The sequence below is a fragment of the Etheostoma spectabile genome, chromosome 6 (assembly GCF_008692095.1).
Source record: "Etheostoma spectabile isolate EspeVRDwgs_2016 chromosome 6, UIUC_Espe_1.0, whole genome shotgun sequence".
Classification (NCBI taxonomy): Eukaryota; Metazoa; Chordata; class Actinopteri; order Perciformes; family Percidae; genus Etheostoma; species Etheostoma spectabile.
In genome coordinates, this window is record NC_045738.1 from 20,256,264 (window position 1) to 20,268,172 (window position 11,909).

The window sequence follows — 11,909 nt, forward strand, 5'->3', positions numbered from 1 at the left end:
CACACACACACACACACACACACACACCATTACAAAGATAAAACATGCACTGCAGATGTATACATATACTTGCAGAATTTTGGGATATAATCAAAACTACACTTTGTGCATTCCAACACTACTGTATATACAGGAAGAGACCATTGCCTGCTGTTTATATTCCTGTAACGTGATACTTGGCACACATACTTGTACACACATACACTTTTCCTCACTGTATGGAATAAGTAAATAACCATGTATATCCTTTTATACCCTGTGCAGTTTACACAGAAATATCATCCGTCTCACATACACACATTCAGGCTTACAGAAACGCATGGACTCACATTTTTCAGTGCAGCAAAACGCACGCACGCACACAAAAACCCACACACACAAACCCACACATGCACGCATATTCCAGCAGTAGTGTTCCTAGTCGTCAGCCTGTGTTTGTTTTAGTCCGTCTGAATTTGTGTGCTTTGATACAGAATAGGATGTCCTGTAAACGATAGTGGGCTAAGAGGCCCTGCAGTAATATACATTCACACACACACACACACACACTTTTTTTCTCCCATTTTCAACTGCAAATTATGTTCATATGCAGCTATTTTGCATCAGCCAAATACATTCCTGAGGAGACAAAAAATGGCAAATTGTAAGTTTTTCCCCCTGTGTCAGAAAGATAAATGGAAAAGAAAAAGACTTAAGTACATTAAGAAAGCCCATCAGTTCACACACTCCACAATAACACGTGCATGCTTGCATCCAAAGTTATTTTTTGGCGGTGAATAAATACTCCAACTCCTCCCAAGCAGAGTTCCAGTGTCTTGCTTGCCACCTGCTGATTAAAGTGAAAGGGGTTAGCGCCGAAGTTAGCCACAACTTTGGCCCAGGCTCACTGGATTAACCTTTACGTTGGGCAAGCTATTCTCATTTTACTGACAAACTAAACTTTTTTGCTCAATAATAAAAAAAAAATGAAACCTTTTTTTTTACACAAATACAGTCATGTAAAATGTCAGGAAGGTATGAAAAAAATGGATACCGCCCAAGCCTATCTTAGTTATTGTAACATTATAGAATGCCAGATGACTTATATAAAACAAAAAAGATCATCGAAGGATAACATTTATCCAGAAATCTACACCTGGACTTTCTGGCTCTCAGTAGGGCCGTTTAATGCAAATCACTAATGCACAATAGCTGCATATGAACATGATTTGTTGAAGAATGGGCTGTGCTGTGACTGTGTGTATCACAGAGGAAATGATAAAAAGACACACACACATAAAGAATGAACATATTTGTTCTTTCACATACGTACGTACGTAAATCATACACACACACACACACACACACACACGGCTGACATCACTGCAGCTGTGGTAAGAACCTGATCCTGTACAGTGGTCCTCTACTCAAATAAACTCTGTGGTCTCTCTCTCTTCCCACACACACACAGATTCCGGATAATTGGAATCCGAGTCCTCTGAGACAGCAGTACAGTGGAGCTACAGCAGCTTTAACAAGTAGCAGCAGTGGTGCTCAATTGGGATTTTAAGTGTGTTTAACAGTTGACAAAGCTTCCCACATCACCAGCAGTGCAAGCAACTATCCAGGGTTAGCTCTGGGGTTACCTGTCACTGTATGTGATGTATCTGAAGAGTCAGTCTTATCTAGACAATTAAAAGCAGATTGCAGAAGACCAAAGCTTCATACAGGCAGTGAATCAAATGCTAGACAAACACAGTAGTCTCAGTTCACTGTAACTGAGAAATGATGTTTAGTCAGTTACTCACTATGTGGCTTCATTCTCACTGCAACATCTCCTCAAACACCAACGGTCTGCTCTTTGTCTTTGCAATGTGTCTTGTCACTCCTCATGTCATCAAACCTGATTCAAAACTGTGACATTTGACGCAGGCCAATGATGCAACGTTTATTTTTTTAGCCGTGGCAATGCTGACAAATTACCATCTAGCATTTAAACCCGGCCCGGCAGCTCCTGTGAAGGTGGCGTGACTCAGGATATGAGTTTAGCAGATACAGAATACATTTGAGTCAGTTGGAAATTGGAACAGTGTGTCCACAAAACCTGTTGCTGTTCAAACTGATCAAAAAACAAAATGGGTTCCAGATGAGAGAAATAACAAAAATAGCAACAGGGACAGTGTTTTGCTGTCTGATAACCTTTGGGTTATATGAACTTGTGCATTTATTACAATGGATGGATAGATGGATGGATAGATGGATAGATAGATGTATAGGTAGATAGGTAGATGTATAGATAGATAGGTAGATTTATAGGTTGGTAGGTAGATCCACGATTGTATTACATTTTCAACTTTTCCACACTAGCAAAGTCCTGACTTTTTTGGTACTATTTTTATTCTGAACACTCATTTAATCAAAAACTTGCAGGGCAAAAGAGGATTAATTGTGCATTCTGCATATTACAGCAATTAAAATGATATACTTCTAATGTCACGATAGATAAGTCCAGATTTAGAAACTACTGAGTCAGTGGTGTTTCAGTCGGCCTCAACAGAGGTTTCCTATTAGAAGTACATTATCTTTCCTACCTTGTTTTTTGATCAGTTCCCAGAAATGTAAAATAACTCATTTAATTGGTTTTAAAGCTAGACTTTCTCAAAGTGTGTTTATTCACCTGCTCAATCACTCGGCTCCCTTCAGGAACAGAAATCTGAAGCCCTTGGTCCCCGTTTAAGTTCAGTTAAAGTGGCTCTGGGTATTTGCTGCCTTCCGTCTTTCCTTGATAAAACGTGCAGTGCTCCCTGAGCGTCCGTTTTAGCGACTGTTGGTAATTCAATACAGCTAAAAAAAAAAAAGAATGCGATTAAAGTTCAAATTATACAGGGATAAAGATTTCAGGCAGATGTGGTTTGTGGGTTCATATCAGGTTTTGGGTGATACAGCAGGGGTTGTTGATACAGCGCAAACAGCTTGAATTATGACTTCCATTTGTTGCTGTAATTATATATTCAACATAATACATATGTCTGGAAGCCCTGAACAGTCTTACAGATGTGTTGGATGTGATGCTTTAAAAAAAAAAAAAAAAAACTTTTATATAAAGTTTGCTTTGGGAAAAATTGTAGCACACTGATACTGTATGGAACAAGACGAGATTTACAACCGCATTCACACACATGCACACAAACGCACATATAGCATTCACTAGTAAATGGCGATGCTGCGTTTAAAAAAACTGAAAAATGTTTCCCCTGGCCTTTTCCAATCTTTCATAACGTCCACTCCCTTCCTCTTCTTCCATTTCACCCTTCTCTCTTTCTACCCCTTCTTTCATCTTTCCTCCCTCTTTTATCTTGTCATCTGTTTAAATCTAGACTCTCTCCATCTAATCTAATAATCTAATCACTCTATCTGATATTTTCTCTCCTTTGTCTTTCCCCTCCCAGTGTCTGATTTTTTTTCTTACATTGCTTGTATTTACCCCCCCCCCTCTCTCTTTCTCTCTCTCTCTCTCTCTCTCTCTCTCTCTCTCTCTCTCTGTTGTCCCCCACCCGTCATCCACACCAGATGAATAGCGTTTCTTGTTTTAATGTTTAAATCCACACAGCAGCCTGATTCACCACACTGGCAACAAGTGGACAACCCGGTGTGTACAGAAAACATCCCTTTTTCAAACTCCATTAAGCATAGTTAGAAACAAATGTCTCATTCTGACTTAAATGAGACGGTTGGGAATGAAGTTTCAATTTCAGTGTTGCTCATTTTCCTGGTTTGTTGGTAAATATGAATCCATGACATACCTGTTTCTGCCTATTTATCCGTTCCATAATTATTACATATACTTTACCGCAGTCTTGACCGTTTTCCAAAACGTACAAATTACAAAAATAGTACAAAAATACAAATTTTTTGTATAACAAAAAATACATAAAAAATAAGCTTTTTCTTTCCTTTTAGGCAGCCAGTGGTTTCATTCAATTCAGAATATGTTCTGAAATTCAATTTGGAGACACTCGAAACCTGTTTGAGTCTGCCAATATAACACAGTGTACATCCTGTCTACCCTTATTAGTGTCAAAGTCACCTTAAAAAAAGGTGGTGTGGCTTTGAAAAATGGCCATCAGAAATGTAAAGTATGTGTAGTAAACAAGCTACCCGGTTGTTACTTAAAGTGGCAACATGTAATTTTTGTGTAAAGTTTGTGTCTAGCAGCCGCTTTGGACAAAAACTATAGTGTTTTTACCACACCTGCTGTCATAAAAAATTTTTTTTTAATGACACAACAAAATCTGTGACCCATCAGAATGTGTGCTTCTTCGCACCGTCTACCTGCTGTAAAACATTTTGGGACTTTGTGGGAAATATCGGCCCCGAGCAGAGTCCTTACTTAGAACTATATCAAATTAGCAATGTTTTTACTGTTAGTCTCAGGTCGTTAATGATCAGTAGGAACTATACACAGTTTCAGAAACGTGTAACATTTACATATAGTCACTTTAAAGACTCAAAATGTATACCTCGGAGTAGATCTGGAGCAGATGTTTCTGCTGTTACACCTGCTGGTGGGTGGAGTTTGACTTTGAAGACTACTGAGTCAGCTGTATGTCAAAAAAAGAGAGAAATCGATCAAATCCAGACATCAAACAATCATCTGTATCACGAATAGTGTTACTTTCCCACCATGGGGGATTGTTAGCATTTAGAAAAAGATTTGCTTCTGAGCGGCGTCCGTTGCTGACGCCCCTTTGGAAATGAGCTGAGAATGAACCTTCACTAGACCCACTCTCAGTTACAACTCAACAGGGTCTGGTGTCAACCAGGCTATAAACTTGTTACAAATTCAATTTAATTTATAGTATCAAATCATAACAAGAGTTATCTCAAGACACTTTACAGATAGAGCAGGTCTAGACCACACTCTATAAATTACCAAGACAAAACAATCACACAGCAGGACGTCGAACAAGACCACGCCAGCTGCAACCATGGTTTAGGTGCCACCCCAATCCAAGGAAAACTGTGAGGCGAGGAAACATAATCATATTCACAAACATATTCAATTTAATAACATGTGGATTTAACAATCACTTTTGTGTTTGTTAATGTGATTTGTTGAAATTACCCAGAACAAAGGGTCAATGAGCAAGAGGAGATATGAAAGTGGACCAAAGTCCTCCTTTTCTAAAGAGGAAAAAAAAAAACTCTCTCTCTCTCTCTCCCTCTCCCTCCCTCCCTCCCTCACCCTCTCCTTGTCTTTCTTCCATTTTTGCTGTTTTCCTTGGCTTTCTTTCTTCCCTTGTTCTCTCTCTGCCTCAGTTCATGCATTCAAACCAAATTGAATTATTCACATAATCACGTAATAATTGCATGTCTGGAATAAAAAAGGTGCAGAGTAGTAGCAGGTAATTATTACTATCTGTAATAACCTGGAACATTCTGTAATTTAACTGTCCCTCGCTCCCACCGCGGCTGTTGTTTCTTATACTACTTCTCTTCCAAACCGTCTCTCACACTGGTTTATTTCCACTCCTTTTTTTTTTTGCTCACCTCAGGTTTTCTCCCTCTCCTGTCGTTTAGTTCACCTCCTCTCCCCAGGTTCCCTCGCTCCATCTCTTCTCAACAACTGTTTTCCTCCATCACCCCTTTTCCCTCGCTCTGTTATTGTAGCTAAGTGTAGATTTCTGCCAAGCTCAGCACTGCTTAAGCTCAGGACATAGTTATAGTTGGCCTAAACTCTCCTCCTCCCATCTTTTTTTTTTTCTTCTCCAAAAAACACCCCCCCCCCCACCCCCACACAAACACACACACACACACACACACACACACACTTTTCACAAAACTTCCTTTTCGGCTTTTCGACAAACCCCTCCAAACCTGTTGTTGATGTTGAGTCTCTCGGCCTTGCAGCGCTCAGATTCTCCTGTAATCTGAATACCTACAGTTTTGACTGTGGTAACAACTGTTAACCTGACTGTTTGGAGAGAGAGCCTAAAAAAGAAAAACGATGTGCCGACCTTGTTTGATTCGTTTTGACTCGCTGTAGGCGAGTTTTGCGGAGATGGGTGCCACTTAAAGAGGAAGTGGGCTGTGAATTTAAGGGGTTTCAGGAGAAGGATGTGCGCGGTTTGAGAGTATGGTTAAAATAATGCTGAAGGAATCCGTTATTATTACAACCTCAAAACTTGCAACTTCTCTGTAGACCAAAATACTTTAAGGTAAAGAAGACACAAAGACTATATATTTTTTTATTTTTTGTAAATAAACGTTTAACGTTGACAAATGGAGTCAACACCCAATGCAGGCATTGGAAAGCACTAAATTGTGGAGAACATGGCCAGAAAATGCAACAAAAAAAGGAAAATGAAAAATCTATAATGTTTCAGTTTTTATATATTTTCTTTTTCTCAGGAGTTCCCAGGGTTCTCCAGTCCAAGTTCAGTCTTCCTTTGGCATTGGTGTGTGTTCCTACCTCTCCAGCCAAAACCACCAAGTTTAAGATTACTGTGGACACCAACCAGCCACCAGTCAACCTCAAATCCATTTTCCCAGGTAAAACACACTCATATCGCACACTCACACACATGCACGCACTCACACATACTGATGCTGTTTTCAGTTTCTCAAACAAGCAAGGTTCTTAATCTGAAGTCAAAACACATTGCATTGTTTGAGACTTTGGCAGTGGAGACTTCTTTTGAAAACGATATGATACATTGACAGCATGATACGTTGTAATGCTGCTATTGCTGCTCAGCTTGTGGATGAAAGTAGACCTGCAGTCTTTACGTGATTGGAGGTGTTAACTAGATGACGTTAATATCTCTGTTAAAATCTCGGTTTAGTGTCCATGACAGAGTGCAAGATGAGTATTTGAAACAAATGAACTTAAAGGAATGCTGTCAAAGCAATGCACACATGTAATCAACACATACGTTGTACATATTGGAACAGGGCAGGAACATGAAATGCAATTTTTGTATTTCATTGAACCTTTAAAATGCACATGCAGACCTTCCTCCACAGTGCTGCGGAGGAGGGTTTGGCTAGTCCACACAGCATTCTTGGATGGGAGAAAAACATTCTCCAATCACAATCGTCTTGGGCGAACTAAGCGCCCGATGGAGTCAATAGTCTTGGGAAAGAACTTGTTTTGGTGAAACGTGTACGTTCAAAGGTTGTTTTAGTCGTGCAACAGAAAACTCATTGGTCTTTACCCTAAGGAGCAGTTAACCATAGTCCTCATAAGTCCTCACGCAAGTGTGTGTGAATGAGACGTAAATTGCAAAGTGCTTTGGATAAAAGCGCTACATCAATGCAGTTAATTTAATAACATCATTAATGAAACAATATAATATAATTCATATTTGTTATTGTCAGCTGAGAGGAACAGATTGTGCACTTAATGTTGATGAAGAGCTGAGGACAAATGAAGCGGCCATCAGAGGGCGTTACACAAAGCCAAATGAACGTTTGTGTGTGGGTGGTAAACTCCTTCTAAGGCTAAATACCAGCATGAGACCAATAGTCAACCAGTACCTTAAAGGTGCTCTAAGCGATGTTGGGTGACCTTACCACTTGTTGACGTTCAAACAAGACGTTCCCGTGCTTTTGCTCACTAACCCCCCACCCCCAAATCCTTCTTGTCGGTTAATGGCTGGAACGCTGTTTGTGTATGCTTTGTGGTGCAGGTGGACACAGTTTGTTTTTACAGTGTGTTCTGGGGACATGCAGCTAGCAGATAGTGAGATGTTTTTTACAGTGTGTTCAGGGGACAGGCAGATAGTGAGATGTTTTTTACAGTGTGTTCTGGGGACATGCAGCTAGCAGATAGTGAGATGTTTTTTACAGTGTGTTCAGGGTACAGGCAGCTTGCAGATAGTGAGATATTTTTTACAGTGTGTTCAGGGTACAGGCAGCTTGCAGATAGTGAGATATTTTTTACAGTGTGTTCAGGGTACAGGCAGCTAGCAGATAGTGAGATGTTTTTTACAGTGTGTTCTGGGGACATGCAGCTAGCAGATAGTGAGATATTTTTTACAGTGTGTTCAGGGTACAGGCAGCTTGCGGATTGTGAGATGTTTGCTGTATGTGAAAACAAATGTTGTAGCCTAAAACACGCGGGACATCGTACAGAGCACCTTTAAGGAAAGTTGAAAAAAACTTTGTGTGCGTGTGTGTGTGTGTGTGTGTGTATTTCATCCCTGGGAATCTCTGTACTGTTTCCCATTTATCTTCGGTACAATCAGCTACAATCAGCAGCTCTGACGTCTAAACACCGTTTACACACAGTTTTCATACTGACTGTGGGCTTTTTGTGGAAAGAGGGATTTGTGTAAGCTTGTGCCTGCTTATATTGTGTGTCTTTGTGAAGTGTGACTGTATCTGGTTCATCTTTGGCGTCTTGCATGTTGATAGGCCCTCCTATCTGTCTCATCACACTGCTTTCTGTCTTTCTGTCTCGGCAGAGTTTTCAGCTAAATCAGAAGATAAGGATGGGAGTAGTTTGGCTTTCCAGTTCTTGTCAGGAGCCAAGGTCACCGTGGTGGCCTCCAAGACCTCCCGTGAGTCTGAAAACCACTACATACAAACTGTTTAACCTCCTTCCCTCTGGTAGGAGATACAGGGCACGGGTCGCCAAAACCAGCTGACACGAAGACACATTCTTTCCCCAAGCAGTCATCGTTGCACTGAACACAGTCAATCAACACTGTTCAGCTCATCTACCTCATTTATATTTCAATCTTACAATTACAATATGGTTATTAATATATTGCCATTGCACTTAACTGACTTGTACTATATTTATACTTACGTCTTTTTTTTATCCAGTTTGATAGTCAGTTATAACCTTAAAAAGGACATACATAAACTACTTTAACGTAGATTTTCTTTAGGGCTTTATTACGTGGAATTGGATCAATGTATAAACTCCAGTACTTACAGATACCAGCATTTCAGGCAGTATCGAGGCGATACTGTTATTGGTATCAAAATATCTCTAGTTCTGAGCTCACAAAAATGGGTTTATGGTAGGGAGAGATGGAGTGGAAGAGGTTAATATCTGATAATCTGACACTACTGTCATTCTAAACCTCTCTTCAACGTATCTTATTTCTCCCATCACTTCTATAAACCTTGACAACCCTCTTGATACCATTCGCCATGTCTTAAGAGTTTTTGATATATCTTAATACACCTGTTTGATACAGTTCATCATGACTCTTTAACCGTCGCTTTAGCCTTCATACTTCTGATGCGTTTCTAACTCAAAGCAATTTTTGTATCTTTCATAGTCCCTTACCACAGATAGTCTTTGCTATTATTTCATTCTTAGGACCTATTTTAACATTTTAGCACCTTTTTAGATATCTTTAAATACCTTTTTGCAACCTTTTAATACTGTTTCTTTTCTTTGACTTTCCTCCTTACTTCTGAAGAGCGTTACCGTATTCAGAGCGACAGTTTTGAGGATATGTGGTTGGTGGTGAAGGAGTTGGTCCTGAGATTTGACAAGCATTTCTCCAAACTGGGAGTCAAAGACTTCAAGAAAAGCTTCAGTGGGCCGCTCCCTATGCAAGAGTACTTCCTGTCTGTAGACCACCACTTCCAGGTACACACTGAAGTTCATGTCTCAGTTGACCTAAACAAGCATTTCCAAGTAAATGAGAAGTAATCGTGCCTTGTGGTGTGTGTAGTGTGTGTGTGTGGTGGTGTGTGTGTGGGTGTGTGTGTGTGTGTGTGTGTGTGTGTGTGTGTGTGTGTGTGTGTGTGTGTTAGCTTCGTGTCAGTGCTCAGCAGTATCAGGATCTGCTGTCAGCGGGGCTGTCCATTCAGAGCCATCCAGCGTCGCCTGCTGACACGATTTAAAGACAAAACCCGCACCACTGCGAACCTGGACACACTGCTGGACGCCACGTACAGCCAGGTCAGACACAACTCACATAGTTCTGCTTAAGAGACTGGGGTGTTCACGTGGGTAATGAAAGATGGGTGGTTGGAAGAAACGGCTTGTACTAGGTGACCCTGAGTGGTTTCTGGAAGTAGAAGGTTTTTGTGAGTAGGAGCCAGTTGAGGTGGTTCAGCATCTGATTAGGACAGCTCTGAGAGGAGACCCAAGTGCAGACACACAACATGCAGGAGGTTTGAAATCCCATCTGGCGTGATAACACCTCAGAAACCCCCAGGGGACGCTGGAGGACACGGCTTGGGAGAAGAAACTCCAGGGCCAAGCAACCCAACTCAATCTACTGTTACTGTAACCTAAATGCATACAGGCAGCAGAAAATATATTAGTTGTATGTATTTCTTAATTTTTCTGGCTCTTGGCAGTAAATTTTGCCTTAGAGAGTAAATCTCACTTCCCAGCTCACTTTTGCTGTCTTTCATTAACTCAAACAAACACACACACCCACATCTAAAGTGAATTACACACGCACACACACACACACAGAGCGATGACGTGTTACTGTAGATTTACAGTGTGAGAGTTGTATTCTGCTGATTTATGGACTTCAGACTTCAGTGATTAGCTGTGAGCTCACACCCAGTTGGACACAATGTGTGTGCTCGTGCACACTCATAGACACACACACACAGACACATCAGTTTTAACAAAACAACCTGTACGGTACATTTGTACCTGCACGCCCAAGTGTAGACACTTTCTCCCTTCGGTGTGTGTGTGGTGGTGTGTGTGTGTGTGTGTGGGTGTGTGTGGTGTGTGTGTGTGTGGGTGTGTGTGTGTGTGTGTGTGTGTGGTGTGTGGTGTGTGTGTGTAGTGAAGGTAGTGTAAGCTGATTTTGAAACAAAGCAGCTGTTTAGCTTTTGTCTTGCTTCTTGTTTCAGTTCAAAGTATGGGAGGTTGGAACTTGACTATTTTTTGTGTGTGGTTTGTGTTTGTTGTTGGTGTGTGGTGTGGTGTAGAGTGCAAATGGTGTGTGTGTGTGTGTGTGTGTGTGTGTGGAAAGTGATGGTTCCTTTCCCCTGCTGTTTACTTTAGAGGCTGACTTGGCGGTCATCTGCTCCACCGTCCATTAGCTTCTCGTTAGCGTAGCGAGGCGGTGTGACATCATCTCTTCATTAGCTGTTGAAGCTGTCAGTACGTCACTGTTTAGCTCTCTGTGATCAGAGACACTCCCTGTCCAGCACGCTGCTCTAACAATGCATTAATGCGTAGCAACTTTCAGACTTCAATGAGAGGGAATTAATGAGCTTGTTGAACTTCTTAAAGCCATTCTAACCCAAATAAACTGTGTTCACGTCATGTTGGCTGCAAGCCATCAGGAAGCCCCTTATAAACTCGTCTTCCTTACATGTTAATGTCCTCTCTCTGTTTAATGGCTACCACCTTAACAGTTTAATCAGCAGCACTTACAGCAATCAAACTTTATCAGGAATGTTGTTTTAGGCATGCGAGACAAAGAAAAAAAAGTTGTTTCAATACATTGTGAAACCTAATCTCTTTAGTTAAACCACTGAAAACTAACCTGGTATCTCAACCACAGGTGTTTTAGACGCGTTTTCACTCTTTTTCTTATCCACAGTATGCAACTGTCTTGCAGGCTCCGTCTCAGGTGCAACCTTGATTTAAGTCATTTATTAACGCTTCAAGTTAGGGCTGCACGATTATGGCCAAAATGATAATCACGATTATTTTGATCAAAATTTTGATCGCGATTATTCTCACGATTATTTGTTGATTTTAACCAAAACAAATTGTATTGTCACATAGGTTATTAATAACTGCGAGAGGGAGTGTGATGGACGCTACTCACAGAGAGACGGCTGACTCATTATGAACGGGTCCCGCACGGGTCGAATGGCGGATACACACGTCCTGTGTATGAAACATCTGTATCTTCACTGCGCTGCATTTTTATGAACTATGGGTCATGTAACGCAAAATTAAACCATATCCATATAAACAG

General features: G+C 40.9%; 1 protein-coding gene across 1 annotated transcript in view; it reads left to right on the top strand.

Moving 5' to 3' along the window:
• bbs9 (Bardet-Biedl syndrome 9) overlaps positions 1–11,909 on the top strand; it is a 186,087-nt gene that overhangs the window by 46,534 nt on the left and 127,644 nt on the right. The window contains 5 exon segments of the mRNA XM_032517504.1: positions 6,391–6,531; positions 8,448–8,543; positions 9,420–9,592; positions 9,760–9,797; positions 9,799–9,907. Of these exon segments, the coding sequence (XP_032373395.1) occupies positions 6,391–6,531; positions 8,448–8,543; positions 9,420–9,592; positions 9,760–9,797; positions 9,799–9,907 (557 nt within the window).